Below are 20,089 nucleotides of genomic sequence, written 5' to 3'. Positions count from 1 at the left end.
CTTTAAATTCCCCAAAACATGGGGTGTTGACATATTTCAGGACACGAGACTTTCCACTGTGAACGGAAGCCGGCCTAAAGGCAGAGACACACTGGCAGAATCCCACTCCGGCGCCCGCGCTCACCCGTCTGCACCACACCGTCAGCCCACCGCCTGGCTTGTGGGCCGCTGTCCAAGTGTCCGAAGGGCTGTCTCATCACACAGGACCTTGTCACAGACTCCATGTCACTTTAGGTGCAAACTGTGGTCAGGGGTTATGTTCAGTTTCACTGACTTATTTAAATGACATGCTCATTTCCCAGAATGGGCAATAAGACCTAAATGGTACAGAATTTGGTGTGTAGAGAATTGTGTCTGGTGGCCACACTTAACTCCTTTATTCTACTTGTACTTGTCTTTCATTATTAATTGTACTGTGCTGTCTACTCTCCGGTCCAATCTTCCATAGAACCACTTGGAAGTTACCAGACCTTGTTCTGTGCAAAAAGTCGAAATCTCATCACATGATGTCCCAGCCTGTGGTTTACATAATCACACTTTTAACCCCAGACACCAACTGGACACTGCTTCATACACATTTACATGCTGGATGCCCTTGCTGAGAACACACATGCATTTAGAAAAAATGGTTTTATATAACTAAGCCTGCTCAGAAAGCTTCTTCACATATATGCTGGTGCTTCAAATCTTATTCGATATTCAGCAACTTTGTTTTTGTTTTCTCTTGGGAAAAATATTTACTGTATCAGTGCTTTTATGTCATAAGAATGAATTGAATTTGTGCCCTTTAGTGCAAACAACAATAGACAGAGTGGTAACCTAGTGGAAAACAAATAGACACCCCGTCCCTTTTGGGGATTCAGAGAGGTTCAGAAAGATGGAGCTGGCGGTGGAGAGGTGGCAGATAAAAAGAGGCCAAAGCAGGAAAGAATCTGACGGTCATTTATTACCGTGCCATCTTCATAGTGTTTGCTGAACCAAGGTAGAGAGTAATGATTCAGACAGATGACGTTAATCACCATAGCTGGCCCTTTGGCAAAAATGGAATACCTAGCACTGCAGCCAGGGACCTAATCAGATTCTCCAAAACTTGGTTCCAAAGGGGAGAATTTTCTGTCTAGTGTTTCTGTTGACGGCGCTTTCCCTGACCCCCTTCAAGATAATCACAGTAAACTCGATGATTAATATTTATAGTGAAACCATATTATTTTTATATCTTCTCTGTATTTATCTAATGCGATAAGATGGCGAGCACTGTAATAACTAGTCAAGTCATATTTTCCATAATCCTGATAATCAGAGTTTAGCTTTACTCACTTGGAAATGATTTTAAGTGGCCTGGTGCATCATGAAACCAAGCAATGTCACATGCACACAGGCCCATATTCCGGGATTCTGTGTGAAAGCGTGGAGAGCTCTGTTCAGGAGTTGACTGATGGCGTAAAGCGTATTTTAAATTCATTTGGTGAATATCTCCTCAAAGAGGGTACTTAATGTCCTCCTTGATCTTTAATATATGTTAAAAGCTAGTGAAATAATTTCATTTGTCTTTGCCCCGTGTTGGATTTTTTAAAAATTAGCCTTTTCAGTAGAATATATGAGTTATTTTTTATAGATACAATTTAATTAACAGCAAAACCAAAATTCATTTAGTCCTAAATACGTTCCGATTTATTAATTAGGTACATTTGTCATTACTTTCTCACACGTACTTTGGCTCTGAGATACTTGGAGCATAATGCTATTGCGTAGAAGGGAAAGCAGTTTAGAGACTCTGTTACATATCATCTCCAGGGGAAAATTATGTTGACATGTGGGAGGTTCATGTACACACCTTAGATTCTTGGCTGGATTGGCTGTTTTCTTCCTCATAAGTCTAGGTAAATAGTTTGTGCTGCCATGTGACGCACAGGTTAAGTGTAGTTGCGGGCTACCATGCATCATTAAAGTAAGCACGATTCAGCCGCGGAAGGACGAAGGAAGCTCCTCACTTGCAGGCTTCCGGACGTTCCTGTGTCTGCCCGCACAGCCTTCGCGCTGTTTGCAGCGTGGCGCCATGTTCATATGGTTTCGCGTCTGCCATCCCAGTGACAAATTTGGTTTTAAAAAAAGTGCTGTTCGTTCAAAACTTTGTTTCTGTGGTTGTTACCCAGGGTAACATTTGGAAGGCAGCTATGCTCACCACTATCCCACCAACGCCGGCTTCCCCAGGGTAACATTTGGGTTGTCACCCAAATACCAGATTCATCTGTGAACACAGAGGTTCTTTCGACAGTTATGAAGGTGGCATATTAAGTAAGTGGCATCTTGCATTCTCTCATTGTTGTATTACGATACTTCCAGCCCTCAAATAAGGAAACAAAGCAAATACTGGTTTCGCCCTACTGACTGAAGTGCAGCATGGCCGATGGAATAGATAGATACCGATAGATTGCACCTCAGACCCTGGCCCTTTATATCTGATCAATAACCAATTTATTAGTCATCACATCCAATAAATAGAATACTGTAGACATTTATTTTCATCTGGCAGCCAGCAGACATGGGATAATTTTTTTTAGGAAAAAGAAACTGCCATGCACAAAAAGGTACATGACTGATGTGCCCCTGCACCTGACGCTGCCGTATGTCATCGCGAGACAGCTTGTCCCCGGAAATCTGGTGTGTGTCTGATTACCAGTGGGCATCGCATCCCACTCGCCTCTGGAATGCATTATAAATGCCAGTTGTTGACTTCTGAGGATTCTGTTAGCTGAGATATCTTGTGATAGCGAGAGGTATCACACCAGAATAGGATCTATAGGTATTAGTGTCAAGAAGAAGAATGTCTTGCCTGCCCTTTCTCCTGGGTTATTGCATGGGTTATACAGCGGTTGGGATGAGTTAATAGAAAACAAAGCAACAAGAGGAGGCAGGAGTGGGTGAGAGGTGGGGAAGCAGCAACACTGCAGAAATGCATGATTCTGCTGGTGCCAAAAACAGTGTGTAGCGTTTTCTCCTCCCAGAGCAGGAGCATGCACCTGACATGATCCTCATCAGCATCTCACGTGATGTGACACCGAGGCTAAGCGGAGGGTACCTGCCGCCGGTGCCGAGAGTTCCAAAAGCCCGTTCTAAGTTTTAGCAAGAGCTTATCAACCTTCGCAGCTGGATTACAGTGATGATGAGAAAAAGACTGTAATTCTTTGATGTCGTTCTCATTGTGATTTACGTAGAAGAAAACAACGTCGGTAGACAGAAAAAAAAAATCTGTAGTGTGTATGGTGGGGGGGGGCGGGTAGTGCCACTTAGTGGTTCCTTTCTGAGCGCGGGTCCTTTATTGTTTCGCAGGAGAGAATCCATCCCGTGTGTGGTTACAACGACATACCTGAATGAATCAGGTCTACCTTGTTCACGCCCAAGATGAGGAAAATGATTTATTATCCTTCCCTTGAATTTCTCTGAGCGTTCTGTCTAAACTTTAAAAGCGGATTACATTTGCGATTAAATCCTAACAAATGTTGTTTTAACTAGACTGCAGTATGTGTTATTGACAACAAGCGACTTTTCTTCTCAAAATAACATTGGCGCTTAGGCATGCAATTTACAAAAATGACAAGAAAGGGTGGTACTTTTCCCAAGGTGAATGTGAGTTGACTGATTAGCTGGTATTTTAACTTAGATTCTTGCAAATTACAGACATAAGAAACCCTGCAATTTATATGTACTTTAGAAGTGAAAGCTTTAATCCCGTGATTCATGAAAGTAAAGTGGTAATAATTTAAGTACCATATTTTATTTATCCCTCAGACTTGTCAGCTGATACCAGAAGTATTTCTACTATTTTGGGGTTGCTGCCTTTGGCCACCTAATTGCTTCTTAGGAAGTAAGAGGGAAATTGCTTATATAACTACATGGATTGTCTTTGGCAACATCGAGCCAAGGCATCAATCAGTCCATCTGGGTAAAATCACAAGCTGACTCCGATATTGCTAAATATTTATACTGTCAAATACACACAGACATCCAGATGAAAGGAGGCATTCATTAGGAATTCTCCAGCTTGTCAGTTTAAAGATGGAGATTAGAGCAAAACCTCCCACTATGGTACTGAGTGCTCAAGAAAAGTCTATATTTAGCCATTCTGAGCAATAAATATCATCATATTGCCTCATTTAGGTAAATAGAGAATAAATATTGTCAAGATGATCTAGAGATAATGTAAACAGATCCCTGTTCAGACTCTGTGTTACGGGGGAAATTCCAGGACAGTGATGTGCCGATGATGCTTTTTGGTTTAACCCTTCTTCCTAATCACATCCCCCCTCCTCATTTTGGTAACAGAGATCAAGTTGCTGACAGATTAGGGGAAAAGATGAAGGAAAAAATCTTTTTAGCCACAAAGGTGATTTCAAGTCATGTGAATAGAACACTAATTAGTGCTTGTGCTGTGCAGTATTGTCTCGATAGTTGCAAAAGCTGCTGCCGAAAGTGAAGATATCTGTAGCAACAGCGAAGTTCGCCTCTGAAGCCCGTCGGTCTCAAGGGCACATTCCCGCTCCGAGGCCACGGCATTACTTGACAGTTCACCGAGGTAGCGCTCAGGCTGGAATTTCTTCTGTAGCACGCTCTTCTGAAAGAGGCTTTTCCGCACCGTGAGAACGGCCACGAGAGACTGAGACGGTGGGCTGGCACGCACGGCCCCGCTGCTGAGCGGAGCCTCCGGCAGGTGCGCTCCGTGGCCGCGCCGCTCCAGCCGCTCGCCCGGCGCCCGGGATGCCTCCTTCGTGGGGCGCGTGCTCGGTGCTCTGCGCTGGTAATTGATAATCTCAGAAGTTATATGCAATGGGAATTTCAGCTGATATCAAAGTTTTAGTTAATTACACTAGATGATTTTTTTGAGATTAATAATTAACATCTCTCTTTATAGCTAAATATCCATAATTAATCAGCAAATCATAACGTGAAGACTAATTAACTTCAAACTCAAATCTTAACAGAAAATCCATATTACTCTCCAACATCATTAATTACCAGAGTAATCAAAGTTCCCCCTCATGGGATAAAACATAAAGCTTTGTGGGTTTATCAGCTAAGCTGTTGGCACAGAAGAATTTCCGAAGTAACTTTAAATGGCATTACTGATTACAAAATTACTAGATTATTCCAACACGTTTTCATTGGCCACATGTTGTATTATCAATAAGCTGCTCCCAGCAGCGGGCTGTGTAACCAGCAGAGCAGAAGATTCTCCACAGTGTCTGGGGTTTGGGTTTTTGTTTTTGTTTTGTTTTTTGTTTTTTCCACAGGAGGTTAATACAGCGATTTCTGGCAAGCAGGTCATTTGGTTCGCTATCTTTAAAACTGTATTGTGCCCCTTTGTCTCTTTTCCCCCTGCCTCACAGAATGCTACTGAGCTAGTTTTAAATTATTAGTAACAAGCCAAAGTGTACACCTGACATTGTTCACACACGGGGAATTTTTTTCAATAATAAAAAAAAAAAAGCATTCAAGAAAACTTAAAAATGAAAGGGATGTTTTGTAAAAGGTAGGACTACAGTGCAAGCCAAAAAAAAAAAATTAACATGAACATCCCAGGATACGAAATGGGACCATTCCAGTTTCTGAGAAACAGGGTGGTGCCACTGTTAAAAATTGAAAAGTGTCTTTTCGGGTTTTCACGTAGGAATTTAGGAGTTAAGAGTGTATTTAAAATCCATGTTTCAATTATTGTATCACTTAATCTTCCAAGTGCATACATCGAATACATTCTTTCGTGTGGCAGCTGTAAAAATCCTAAGTAATTTTTACTGTCAAGAAAACCCTGATAAATAGGGGCTGTTAACTTAGGCAGATATCTGAGGTTATTTGGTGGCAATCAAGAACTCACAGCACTTCAACTAATGGGTTATGATCAGAAACTGTTCCTAATAGCCAGCTAGAGGGATCCGAATATGAAGATTTCTATAATTTTGTTGTCAGCTTGTGATGTACTCTAGTGCTAATTATTTGGAACAATTATGTTTTCCTAATAACAAAAGAAGAAGCAGTGAATTAAGCAGGCTTACCTTCAGATCTTTAGATAACAGTCTAAATGCACTTGCCATTAAGAAATAGCATTTCTTTTTGCTTTACGGAGCCCTAATTATTGCAGATGCTTTTCTTTTACAAATCCTCTGCCTCCACTTCTTTTAAACCTGTTCCGTGTGTCAGTCTACACTGATGACTCAGTGACTAGTGTTTTCTCAGTCTTAGGTTTATGCTGTACCTCCCATAGGCTGCTTACTCCGGTTAGTTATTCAAAAACCATAATTAGTGTGGTAATTAACGTGTGGATCCTTCAAAGAAGACTGCTGGAATCATGGGACGCCTCTCATCATTCTCACTGATGTGCGGATGATAAAGAGACTTAGGGCAATATGACAGCAGATACGTATTATTGCATATTAACTGCTGCAGGGAGGTTCAGACAGGACCTTGGTCCACAGAGCCCCAACGTTTGAAAAAAGTAATTATCCACACTGTTTCTATAATTCAGCTAGGTGTTATCCTGCATTTGCAGCTGTCAAATCATTTGTTTTAAATGTTTTTTTATATCTTATGAATACTGGAAAGTTTTGAGTTTTGCACATTATCTCTTAACCAGTTTCCAAACAGAGGTGCCAAGCCTGCTTGCTGGCTGTCTGGCTGGCTGACTGCCTTGCTTTTGTTTTATTTTTGTTTTTGGTTTTGGTTTTGTTTTTTTGTCATCCATTATGGAGAGAGTCTTTCTCAACAAATTGATTTCAGGCATGTGATGGTAATTTGAGTTGATGCAGGTTACAGTTTCAAAATTGTTGTCATAAGGAAAAGGCTCAATTTCATACATTTCCCCAGGGAAATTTTTTGGTGAAATCTCTGTTTTCTCATAAGCTGGGTCTGTTGTTTTCCAGCCATGGTAAATGAGTTGTATACAATTAGATTTGGCCAGTCTGACATGGAGAGAGGCACAGGGACGGCTCTGTCGCATTCACCACTATCGACCTGGCCGGCTCTCTGTGGCCATTTCAGCCGGAACGCTTGGCCTTCGACTTCCTGGAGTCAGTGGCCCTGTATTCCCGTTGTTGCTCAGTGACTTATCCCCAAATTCCTTACCGTGTCTGATCCCCCAGGTAGCTCACTTGAGCAGGGCTAAGCAGCCCAGTGAGATCAGGCGTGTTCTTTCCGCCTGGCGGAAGCCTTGAGCCACCCTGAGGGCTCTGCTCACCTTGCCTTGTGCAGAGTCCGTGGGTGTAGGATCCTGGATGCTGGGTCCTGGGTCCTGGGTACTGGGTACTGTGCATTTGTAGGGAACAATCACGTTTAAAAAACAAAAAACAAAAAAACACCTTATTCATACTGAGTGGCTGTGATTGATTCCCATGTTTAGTATGTTAAGAAAAAAGATGATGGGTATTGATCTTTATCCAAAATTGGGGTGAAAAGACTAAAGACTGTCTTCCTTTCTATCTTATCAGTTGGATTTGTATCTTTATATATCTTTGCACCCTTTCCATCTTGTCATCTGTTCTGAGTGCACAGTGCGTATCTTCTCTTCGTTGCAGGGGTCAAGAGTTGACTGTACTTGGTTTCAACCACATGATAATCAAACTATTAAGTATTATAAATGCATTCATAACTTGTAGCTGAGAATGTGTATGTAATAGTCTGCAGATAGTCCCTCTTTGCCTCTCGGAACACAAAGCTGGCCGCTGCATACGCCTTCCCCAAAGTGTGCACTACTTAAATTAACTTGCACGGATGCAGGTGCAGTTAATTGCTGTAAATTCAGTAAACTTTTTACACTCTTGCTAGTACAAAGACGTGTAAACACCATTCTAACTTGTGAAAAGCAGCTTTGGAAGCTGCCATGGCCTAGCACGCGGGGAAGAGCGGAGCACCATGAGATGCCACCAAGCGCTGTGACTCATACTGGGTCATACTCCAGGTGTAGGAGTTTTTCTTTCAGAAGCGGTAATTACTTCAGAAGTAAGTGGTTCTGGAGGGAATCAGGAGCCAGGGTTGCTCCCCATGCATTAAGCACGACCGCAGGCCAAGCGTGTGCTGCTGGGTGCCTCACACGCTGTTCCCTAACACTTAAAATACACCCTGGCAGGTGCCACAGCCACGTTCTAAAGTCAGGGAAAGCACAGTTTTAGAAAGGCTCAGTACGCTGTCTGGGCACTTACCACTAGCTGTGGCCAGACTTCCCTTTCAGTCTGGAGCTACCTGAGTCTGGAAGTCGACCACCAGCCACATTATGAAGAAAAAAGTGGCAGTGTTGGCGGATAAAAGCCTTACCGGGTGTGTAAGCGATGGTCAGAACTCTGACTCTAGACGAGAAGGCACCAGTGACCACAGCAGTAGGATCCCCCTCTCCTGAACTGTCGACTTCCGATTGTCAACACACACAGGGTCCATCTAAACCACCAATAGCTTGACGTTATTCTCACATCACTGTAGCCTAGTGGGGACTGCTGGAGGTCTCCCACATTTGGCTTGTGTTGGAACACACACACACACACACACACACACAAGTACCAAGCAGAAAGCCAGTATTCAGCTCTAGTACAACCAAAGGATAAATAGAGAACAAAAAGCAGTGTTAATTGACCACAATTACAGCCATCTGGTGGACATTCACATCCCCATTTTTATATAAAGCCACATTCATTGAAGAGGTGGTGTTTCCCTAATTAAATAGAGTGTAGCATACATCCATAAATGTTAATAAAGATAGTGGGGAGAACCTCCCAGAATCTCCCACAGACAGAACACTAAACCTAGCCTGACAGAAGCCCATCTTCAGCTTGAGAGAATGGGCATCTCCTTTTTTTAGGCATCTAATTTATATATATCTGGCTTCCCTCAATATTGTTGCCCTTTGATTTAGCCTTGCTCATTTCTGTGTCATCGATAAAATAAAACATAGAAATAAATGATAATTCAGCCTAATGATTTTTGTCATTATTAGACTTCAGAAGATTATATGAACCACAGGATTTACGTTGTCTCTAGAAAATAAATATGACACTAGCTGGAGCAGACTCGTTTCCATCTGTTAAAAAGAAGTCATTGAGTTACTCTAAATAACTAGAGATGAAGAACGGAAAGTCGTAGTATTACATAACTATAGAATCCTAAGACCGCTTCGATGGAAAATGATCCACATGGCCCTCAAATGCAAGAACATGTCTCAGCATTTGTGACAGGAAATCACCTAGACGTGTTCAAGAACTTTCATGAGAAGGAATGCAGTATTTATACGTAGGATATTTACTATTTTTTTAATTGAGGTTTAATTTACATATAGTAAATGTAATCCTCCTTAGGTTTGCAGTTGGATGAGTTTTGACAAATGCGTACAGCCATCTAACCATCAGCACAATCAAGTTCTAGAACATTCCTCACACCCAGTCCTTGGTTCTCCTTACCGTATGGTCCTTTCCAGAATGTCATGTAAATGGAATTGTACAGTATGTGGCCTTATTTCACTTAGCGTCATGCTTTTGAGATTCATTCCTTCTGTTGCATCTACCAGCCCTTGCTCCCCCTTGATCCTGCGCGGTATTCCACCGTATGGATATACCACCGTGTGTTTATCTGGTCTTCTTTTGATGGGCATTTGGATGGTTTCCAGTTGTGGGCAATTATGAAAATAGCTGCCACAGTAAACATTCGGGGACAAGTCCTTGTGCAGACATGTTTCCATTTCCTTAGGAATGGGATTGTGGGGTCAGATGGTCGGAAATTGCCGAACTCTTTCCGATCACAGCTGTGTCAGTTTGCATCCCCACCAGTCACGTGTGAGAGTCCCAGTTGCTCCACATCCTCACCAACACTTGGCATTATTGGTCTTTCTTATTTTAGTCATTCTAGTTAATGCGTAGTCATATCTCGTCATGGTTTTAATTTGCATTTTCTTAGTGACTAACGATGCTGAGCGTCTTTTCAGGTATGTTTTCCTGTGTGAATTGCTCCAATTTTTAGAAAAGTATTCCTCCTAATGAATTAAAACATATCTCTGGTAGACTAGAGCTACCCAGGTGGTGTGCGGTCCCTCCTCTACTTGGCACCTTGCCAAACACTTTGGACACTGTTTTCATCTGGGTTTGCCCACATCTAGATTTGCCAAGCCAGCCTCCTTAGTTGCTTTCTTCTCCCTCCTTCTCTCGCTCCCATGTTCATTTGGTATGGGGTCTTCTCTATCACATCCGTGCGGACGTGTTCTGGTTTGTACCTGCTAGTCCCCCTCCTCTGTTAAAACGTGGTTTCTGGCATCGAGTGTGATGTTCTTCTCTGCACGCGGCCAGAGATTGGGCTCACCTCTGGGGCGGCGATAACGTTCTATCGTGGTCAGATTTAATGAGCTGCCCCTGTGGCTTTACCTAAGCTCTTGCTTAAAATGCTTCACTTGCCAAGCAAAGTGCCCTGTGACTTGATGTTAGACTCCAACGTCCAGTAAGTGTAGCGAGCTGACAGTTATCAGTACATAAAAGGACTTGCAGGGAAGCCAGCTGATTTAGTAATCAGCGACACAATTTTTTAAATTGCTAAACCGCTAGGTTTACTTCGGACACTTAGAGCTGCTGAGCAGTTATGAATTATTCTGATTACCTTCCATCTTTGGTGTATGTAGCAGTATATGCTTCTGTAAAAAGGTCCTGAGAAATATGCAGATACAGTCAGCGTAAGGTAATTGATCCCTGGGACCAAAATATAAAACACTACTGAAAACGTACGAGAGCAGAGAAGAGCAGTTGGCCTCTCCTTGCATCTTTAGAACCTTTCCGTGAATGTTTCATAATTTACAGAACTGGTACTAGATCTGGTTTTAAGAATACGTACCAGCATTTGGGGGCAAAATGTCTTGCCCTTTGAACAAAAGCACAAATTTAACTTGTTTACCTGCAGCTTCATTGAAAGGAGTTTGTTTTTATAAGGAGACAGGCCTTTAGAACTAGATTCCTCAATAGCTCTGGCTTTGACTTCAAGACATAACTAGAAGATTCTACGCTGTTCACAGATCCCGTTCAGACTGGTTTGGTTTGCTGTTTCTCACCCCTCCGTTACTAAGAGCAGCCCTCGGTCATCCTTCTGAGCAGGAAGTGGGCCTGAACCTGAAACAGCCCTACACTGCTATCATTTTAATTTAAGGCCCTTTCCTAAAACTGGACAACTGTGAGGCACAGTGAGATTTTCATTGTTACGTGTTAAGATAGGCGGTGTAGGGTGCCTGGGTGGCTCAGTTGGTTGAGCAGCTGCCTTCGGCTCAGGTCATGATCCTGGAGTCCCTGGATCAAGTCCCGCATCGGGCTTCCTGCTCGGCAGGGAGTCTGCTTCGTCCTCTGACCCTATCCCCTCTCAGGTGTTCTCTCTCTCTCATTCTCTCTCTCTCAAATAAATAAATAAAATCTTAAAAAAAAAAAAAAGGCGGTGTAAAATAAATATATTAATTGTATCTTACTGTGAAGAAATTCTATCAGTATGCCAGATGTGACTAAAACCAAATGATATTCGGTTTACTTGAAAGAAAAAACTAACACTTATTATTTCGTGTGGTGTTTAAAGTGTTTTATTTTCTGCTGGAGATCACCATGTAGGTAATGTTTGGGGCCAAGACTGAAGATGTATTTGTCTATCTGTGTTCTTGCGGGAACCTACGCTGGCTACCCCCACATTCAGCACTCAGTCTAAACACACTGGTGCAAATTCCATTATAGCAAAGACTTTCTTCCAGGATTTTATTGTAAAGTAAAAGAGTGCATTGTCAGCAATACGTGACTGAACGAGGAATGACATTTTTTTTTAGCTTGATTAGGAAATGTGTGTGTGTGTAAAGTGTACAGCTAAGCAACAGAAAGTTCTATATTAGAACTTTAGGTCTAGCTGGGAAGTAAAAGTTACTCATTTTAGTTAAGATGCATGTTCGTACCTGAGCCATTCAGGTCCCATTGTTTACCTAAGATGATAAGCACTCAGCCAGTCTGAGAAGTGTTTAAATTCCTTCTCTGGGCCTAAGTTGGGGCATTTGGAAAAGCAATTGGCAAGTCGTTGGCCTCCTTCATGTAGACCCTTTGCCTGCGGACAGTAGAAATGTGGCTGAGGTTTCATGAAAATGAATCATGAAGCATGCCAGGCCCATCTGTGCCAGCCTTATAAAACAAAAACACCAATTTTATCATCACTGTCTTTGTTCGCGGTGCTATTCATGGGACTGTGTTATGAATGCCGGATTCTGGGGGCGCCCATTGACCCGCCGCTTTCTCCGCCGCTGTTTGTTCTCAGCTCGCATACTTGTCACCCCGCACCCTGTTCTTTTACAGAATGGAAGCTTTAATGTCCAATGTTGAGTGATTTTATAAGGTTTTGTGCTAACAGACCAGAGAGCTTTGTTTTTGGATTGCAGATCAAATGTGAGTGGGGGGTGGGGGATGAATATGCTTTTAAGCAGAAGGAGCAAATCTACTGCTTTATATTATAAGTCTCAGAATCTATAAACCTGTTATTTTCTTATGTTGATGTCAGTTCTCATTATCTTCATGAATGGGTATTTCCCATCTTAATGCACAGTATTTGCATGTGATGAACCAGACCCTGTAAACATGGCTTCTTCTAATGTTCCTGAATTTCCATTCAAATGGTCAGAAGTCATTCTTAGTTGAAATCACACTGGGCCAGATATGGTAACTGTAAATCCATTTGAGCTATAATACTACAATCAGCCCCTTAATTTCCGAATCTAAATAGCGCAATCAGCTACTATATTGTGGAGGTGAAGGTATGCTCAGTACTGAAGAGGATGTTTATTCATAGCTAAACAGGAAAGGCCCGACCATACTGTCTCATTCTAAAAAGACAACAGTATGAGCCCAGTCAATAGGTGGTGTTTTCCATAGACTAAGCAGCGGTTACCGTCCGGTTGCTCAGCCTGTCCCTGAGAGGATCGGCACGGTCATGGAATCCGAGAACTCTCCAACGAGCAGAAGCTGAGAGGCGTCTAGCCCGCTGGGTTTTAAACGATGTGGTAGGGAACTGAGTGGCCAGACTGCTTCGTCTCCGTCTGTCTTAGACATGGGAATTCCAGGGTCGAGCTTTAGTAGTCCTGATACTTAACATGAGCCAACAGTTAGAAAGTGGGCCAGCCCCCAGGCAAACCATCACCCGCATGGCGGGGCTGTGATTCTGCCGGTGCCTTGGGCTCTGTTAGATGCAGAACAGACGGCGCCTACCGTGGGCTCAGCCCCTTTGAATGGCTGTGTAAAGAGTCTGTGTGCTAATTGCCTCTCTTCCTTGATATTTTCTATTCACGGTGCTGAATTTACAACTGATTTCAAGAAAAAACGTTCTCCCTCTAGGTACACATTTTCTGTGTGAGGGTTTGAGCTAAAAAAATCTCTGATCAGGATGTGGTGGTTTGCCTCCCAAGTGTTTCTTGCCCCCTGTCTTTCAATGTGTCCAAGTTAAGTATGGGCCAAATAAATGTCATGTTCATGGCAGTTTCTTTGTAGGTTGGAAAGGAGCGAAGCCTTTTTTATTTAATAAGGTTGTATCCGAAATCCAGGCTACTTTTGGGTATATCCGTTAGAATGTTTAACATTGTTTATACATAAAAATGAATTTAAGAAGTAGGACAATAAAACCAAAAGGTGAATAAGAGAAGTATGTTTTGAGAAAGAACCAAGCTCAGTGAGGGTGAGGTGGGCTGGCTAAGTTGTGATTTTCAGGGTTGGTTGGTTCTTGTTATGTTGTGTAGGGAAAGGGGTGTGCAGAGGCAGGGCTGATCTATGGCAGCCTCATGCCCGGCAGGACGGCGTCGAAAGAGCGGAAGAGGCCGCAGGGTTTGTTCCAGCCGATGGAAGTAACTAGCACAAGGGAGTTCTGGACGACAGAAGTTACTCGCAACACCCAAGGAACGCCGGCGAGGCCCCGTCTCAGAGCCTGGACGTCGGAGTGTGGGAGGACCCTAGCCCGCGCAACCCCATTGCGGGCACCAGGCAGGCAGAGGCCCCAGCGTTCTCGTCACGGAGCGTTTCCAAGGAGACCTCTTGGCCTTTGTTCTCTGTCAGTTATCTGCTGGACGTCCTGGGATTTCTATTAAGAATTCCAGATATTTAATAATACTTTTCAAAGCATAGTTCCTGCTAATAGATACCTTGGCACTCTGTAAATGAAGTAAGACAACAACTGTTAGATCGCCAGGATAATACAGACATACAAGCACAGTAATCAAATGGACATATATAGAAGCGGAGATGTATGGTGTCACTCCCTCTGTTTTGCCCTTTGGCAATTCAGCTTTGAGTTTCTTTCAGCCAGCAAATGAGGAATTAATTCTGTACTGTCATGCTGATTGTCTTGCGACTCCAAGAAAGAGTGGGACATTTTTGTTCAGAAAAATACTGAGGAATTTTAATAGTGAGCAGAGGTGAAGGTAAACAGGAATTTCCGTATTTCGGTGAATGTTATTCCAAGTTTCACACACCTTTTTTTTTTTTTCTTTTAATGAAACTGCCAATCAGATCGTGTTGTATTCTGATTTTTGTGTAAAAATGCCGTGTGTTGGTATTCATGATGCATGAGCCACGTGCTCCGAAGGGAAATTGTCAGCATCACATACTCCGGTGGGAATGGGACCCAGGCCAACGCACACCCTACTTTGTCTGCGGTGGCGTGAGGCCCGTGCTTCCTGTCCCCGTGCTCTGTCCATCCCCGCCCTTGTTCCTCTCAGTGGTCTTGTACTTGGAAGGATACATTTCAAGCCCCCTCCCCCAACACATTAGCTGGCAGAGATCTTGTTCCAATCTTGCGGGTATTACTCTTTGGCCCTTCACACACTCCATCACCCTCTTTTTTCTTGCCCTCCAAGACCACAGGTCTTGACTATCCAGCCGTCCTGCCTGCCTCTGACTCTGCTTCGGCCGTCAGTGTCCCCTGGGGCCCAGAACTTTGCGCCCTTCCCTGCCTGGGTGATTTCACCCTGAAGTTACCTGGGACCACCACCTGTATTCTGGGCACGGCCAGACGTGCAGTCTCCAGCTAAGCCCAGCCTTCCCCCTGGCCCACAGCGTGTTGCCAGAAAGCATCGACTGGATACCTCTTCCTGGTTCTCCCACAGGACCAATTCTCAGCTTGACTTCTGAATTGAGAGCTGCTGTCAATGAGCTGATGCTGGAATCCTTGACATTTTGTGCCTTCAAAAAATCAACGAGATTATTTTCATACATTTTTATAATTATGTTTGAAGTGTTTGCTTTGTTTTGTAATGACGGGGTAAGAGAGCACATTTGTAAGCACTTATTTGCAAATAAATAATCTTGATCAAATGAGTACAAGTTAAGGACCTTTGGAAAGTCAATCAGAGGTAAATTTGTAGAATTGCTGTCATCGCAGTTTCTCCCTGGACGAATATTTTACTTTCAGTGTCTCTTCTGCTCCCTGTCATTAAACACAGTCTACTGTGGGGGTAAGTTAAACAGCATATGACTGAGCATAGGAACACGTTTCAATTCTAAAATGGTCAAAGCCCCTCCAGGGCGTTGCTACACCGTGACAACTCCTCTGGGTGAATGTGTCACGAGTTGCTGCTGTTCCCTCTCACAGAGCAGGACTTAGGGTCTCAAGCTTTTCTGTTGCTACAGACAAATGTTTAAGTACTTCTTTGATCGATTTTCTTGAAATAACAATGGAAACAGTTGTTCTTGTCGCTGTGAATGACCTGAGCTCCCCCCTAGCACCTCAGCAAACCGCTGGGGTTTCAGGAAGCACCTGCTGGGTTGAAGAACATTTCCATTGACCTCATGTTAGTCCTCCAGACCTTGCTGCCCAGAGAGGAAAAGAGGAGGCAGGAGGAACTCAGGGATGAGCCCAGAGACTGAAGCATCCAGAACGAAGCCAGTGAGCTAGTTCATATGAATGCCTTGAACCTCTGCACCTTTGCGTGAGACCAGGAGCTCAGCCCGTAAGTCTGTGACGTCTACCACATCAGACTCCCTCCCTGTCTTCCTTCCACAAAGGTGGACAGGGTTTGATCGCTCTTTGGAAAGCAACGATATCACAACTTGCACGTTCCTTCTCCATGTCTGATGCCACAGATCATTTCCAAATCTCTTCCACTGTGTTATTTCCTTGCTTAGACTTCCTCATTGGCCTCCCGTCACCACAGATGTCCAAGTTCAGAGCCCTGAGCCTCCCAGGAGCGGAGGAGCCCGGCTTTTCACTCTGCTCCCCTCTCTTGCCCCTACACTAAGACTGTGTAGCCACGCCACACACTTGCTGGGTCTAGAATATGTGTAGAATGGTGGGGGGTTTTCTCCACTTGCTTTCACTGCCTGACAAATTCCTACTCATCCTTCAAGACCCTGATCTTCTGTGACTACTTTCCTGATCCCTACCCTAGGCCAGGCGAGTTCTTCTCTCTTTGAAGGCATGGCTATTTGAATGTGTGTTACCTGGTTACTTTATATTTTATTTATTATAGTTGTCTATCATGCTAATATCTTCACATAATTACTTTCTTAAAAGCTAGGCCATAATTCATATTTGCCTTGCTGATGTAAAGAATTAAATCCAAAGAATTTAGCTTCAGTGTTTGTGGAATATATAATAATTAAGAAAATGATCTGAAATACCCAAGTTCCTAGATGGCACATCCAGCAAATTTAAATAATATAAGCAGAGCTAAAACCTTAGGATCCCTAGAGACTTAGAGAATAGTCTTATTGGGTAAGAGAGAATTTACTATGAAACTGTTTCTTCAGTAGTTTCGAATTCTGTGGAAGGCTTTCTGCCTGCTATCTTTGCCTTCCTATTTTGGTGAAATCCAGATAGTAAATAATCTTCCATCTTTCTCTGATGACTCAGCATCTTTCAATGCTCAGATCTGTCATTTGGGAGATGATTTCTCACTGTACAGTTCCGTACGTAATGATGTGAAAATGGTGTGGAAAGTGCACTGATCCTAGGACTCTCTAAGAAATGTTTGGGGTTGGTTTGAAATACCCGATGTACTGTCTGTTGCCTGGTGCGACATGTCATGACGGAGTCGGGGCCACTTCTTCATGCAGCTTACTCAGGCTTTCTGGCCCTGCCGAGGTTTGATCCCAGAAGCTCTGCTTCCATGACTACTGCCAGCCCCTTCCAACTTCGTGACTTGGTGAGCCCAGTGGAACCCACCTCCCAGGAAGCCACTGTGGACACGTGGCAGGTCTTTTGGAACCGGACTCATAGTGGGAGGTTCTGGTGGTGTGGCCACTTACTGCCTGGTCAGTTGGTCAGACTGTCTCTGTCATTGCCACAGGCTGTAAGTCAGAGGCATGTGATATCTGCCCCGGGTGGCACGGTCTTGCTTCAGAATTCCAAGGATCTGCATTGTGGTTCGCTGTCTCAGACACTTCAGGCCGCTTTTACAAAATACCGGAGAGGTGTATCTGTGGCTTATAAACGACAGAAAGGTATTGCTCACAGTTCGTTTGGCTGCAGGTCCAAAGTTTGGATGTGAGCATGGCGACGGCCCTCGTCCAGGTGACAGATGGCTGATCCCTCGCTGTGTCCTCACAGGGTGGGGAGAGGGAGCTAACTCTGTGCCCTTTTGTAGAGGCACTAACCCCGTTCGGGAGGGCTCCACCTTCACAACCTAACCGCCTTCCAGAGGCCCTACCTCCTAATACCATCACTCATCCCTATGGAGATTAGCATCTCCGCATATGAATTTGGGCGGACACAAGCGTTCAGCCTGTGCTGAACAGAAGCCATGCTTTTGTACTTCATCCCCCCCTCCAATGCCCTCACCAGTGCCTCCCAACACCGCACCGTCCAATGGATCATAACACGGGGGCCAGGCCGACTCGCACCACAATCTGTCCTCACAATATGGACTGGAACAACATTCTAAAAGTGGAAGGAGTTTCCTCCAGAACCTGGAGATGCCTACCAGGCGCTGTGCTTCCTTCCTTATGGTGTGAGAGGTAAGATGAACGGTGCATTTTCACTTTGGGGGCAATCTCTCAACAGGCCCTGCACCCGGACCCCACAAGCCTCACTGACGTGGCAGGTCCTGACTCTGCAAAGGTGGTCTTCCTTCTTTGGGCTCCCTGCGGCCTCCAGCATGCCAGCCACTGGGCGTGCGTGCGTGCGGCCCGTTCGGTGTGGTGTCACGGATGTCGTGGATGTGTATGATGTTCTGTGGACTGTCAAGACAGTCCAGCCTCTCTAGACTGTGTTGTAGCAGGAGGTGGGAGAGTTCACACAGCCTTGAGATAAGCTGTGAAAGAATCTTGTTGCTATTCCCATGCAGTTGCAGACTATTTCTGATCCTCTTTTCTAATCAGAGTGGAAAAGAAGCATTCCGTGCTTCTGGGGCCATTTAACCAGCACTCAGAACATCCAGCACAATACCTGTGCTCGGGGCTATCGGCTGGTTGAGGACAGTAGTTCCCCAGCACCCCTCCGTAGAGCCAGTCTGGTGAACTGAATGGAGACGTGAGAGACACCACCCTCTTAACATCCTGGAAGCCTCTCACGGTGGCACTGATCTCGGCCACACTCCCCGGGATGCTGTAGGGCTTTTTAGTCACCTTCTTGAGTTGGGCGGGTTTACCGCTTGGCCTTCCCCACTCTGATGGCTCTCGTTCCACAGGCCAACAACCCAGTTCAGGGTTAATCCAGCGCCACATACCTTACTCTGGGTGTGTGCTTGCATACTGTGTCTGTGGACCCCACGAGCCCGCGGCAGGCTTCCTGGGGAAGTGGGGGTGGGGGGGCATCTGATATCTGGGCTTCCTACAGCAGGGGGTCTGAGTGGTGTGTTTCCACCACCACCTCACTGCCTTTCTAAATAAACTGTAACCAATTACAGATTCTTTGGGATTTGTTCATCAAGATTTCACGGTCAGGTGATAAGATAGACAGTTGTGAACAGAAATAAAGGTACAGAGAAGTGGGTGCTAACTCAGGAGCCTGGACAGATTCAAATGTCCGGGTAACAGCAAAGCAAGTTCACGTTTGGTTTGCCCTTGAAGGAACTAAGTAGCACCAAAGAGGTCATGTGGGTGTTTAAGAGTGGGAGCCAGAGATGTGGTCATAGAGCTAGAATGAGTCCAGTCCTCTGGCAGGCTCTCACCTAGCATATCCTGGCAAAACTTGTTTGTCAGCTTCCTGAAAGTGTGTCCCGTCACCCGGCCTATCTGTTTGGACAGGTTCGTGAATATTCAGATTTTCTGCTCCCAGCTTCAGCAGGTCTAGAATCTGAATCTAAATGATTGGCAAGGATAATAGAGGCCCAGGTTTGAGTCCCCTTTGCAGTATCCCCCCCAAAGCAGCCACCCAGCCTTTCCTAACGGGGGCTCATCACTCAGGCCTTGTGTTCATTTTTGAACCAGTGTTGGGGCCAGGCTGACTTCCCCGTAACCTCTCTGTTGCCCCAGCCTTGCCTGCTAGTGCCACAGAGAATGGATCCCTTGTCGTGTCCTGTGGAGATAGTCCTGTGATATTTGAAGGCCTCAACTGTTCCTTATGAGTTTTCGAGTCCCTGAGTATTTTTGTTTCTCTTCTCTGTATTCATGCCTGTCTGGCAATGTTTTTCTTAAACTGTGGAGCACAGATCTCCACCTGGCGCCCTCCACGGGTGTGACCGGTGCGTCCGCACGCTGCCCCCTCCCTTTCTGACCCTGTGCTTGCACTGATGCCGAGCGGGCACAGCGTCGACCTCACGCGGCTACGACCCACGCGTTCTTTTCTTCCTGGCCTGGAACTTTTTTTTTTTTTTTTTACTCCTGATTGCAGGACTTTAAATACTTCAAATATTTTAATCAGACAAGATTATTCTACATATCCACATATATTAGTCATATTACATACCGGTTTCAGATGACATGACCTGTGAACTATGATGCATTTTACTGAAAATAAATAATAATAAGGCCTAACATTCCCTGAGCCCTTACTGTGTGTGAGGCACAGGGCTAAGCAGATTACATGGAGTGCCTCAGTCTTCGAGACAGGCATTCATAGCACCCCATTTTATAGGTTAGATTCTGAGATATAAGGAGTTCAGGTAACTGTCTAGCACAATGGAAGATCCAAGATCTTGCAG

The 20,089-nt window shown here is 44.5% G+C and overlaps 1 protein-coding gene across 7 annotated transcripts in view; it reads left to right on the top strand.

Annotated features, from left to right (window-relative positions):
- Positions 1-20,089, top strand: part of ZNF407 (zinc finger protein 407) — a 518,640-nt gene that overhangs the window by 403,222 nt on the left and 95,329 nt on the right. The window contains exon 9 of one of the 7 annotated variants that reach the window (XM_081801013.1): positions 14,867-15,170. The exons of the other annotated variants lie outside the window; for them this stretch is intronic. Within the exon in view, the coding sequence (XP_081657139.1) occupies positions 14,867-14,880 (14 nt within the window). The 3' untranslated portion in view covers positions 14,881-15,170. Of the gene's footprint in view, positions 1-14,866; positions 15,171-20,089 lie in introns of those variants that run through there. 7 annotated transcript variants of the gene reach the window in all.

The sequence above is a fragment of the Leptonychotes weddellii genome, chromosome 13 (assembly GCF_054177405.1).
Source record: "Leptonychotes weddellii isolate Sample4059 chromosome 13, ASM5417740v2, whole genome shotgun sequence".
NCBI classification, from domain to species: Eukaryota; Metazoa; Chordata; class Mammalia; order Carnivora; family Phocidae; genus Leptonychotes; species Leptonychotes weddellii.
Note: the sequence above shows the minus strand (reverse complement) of the source record. Positions and strands in the feature narration are given on the sequence as shown.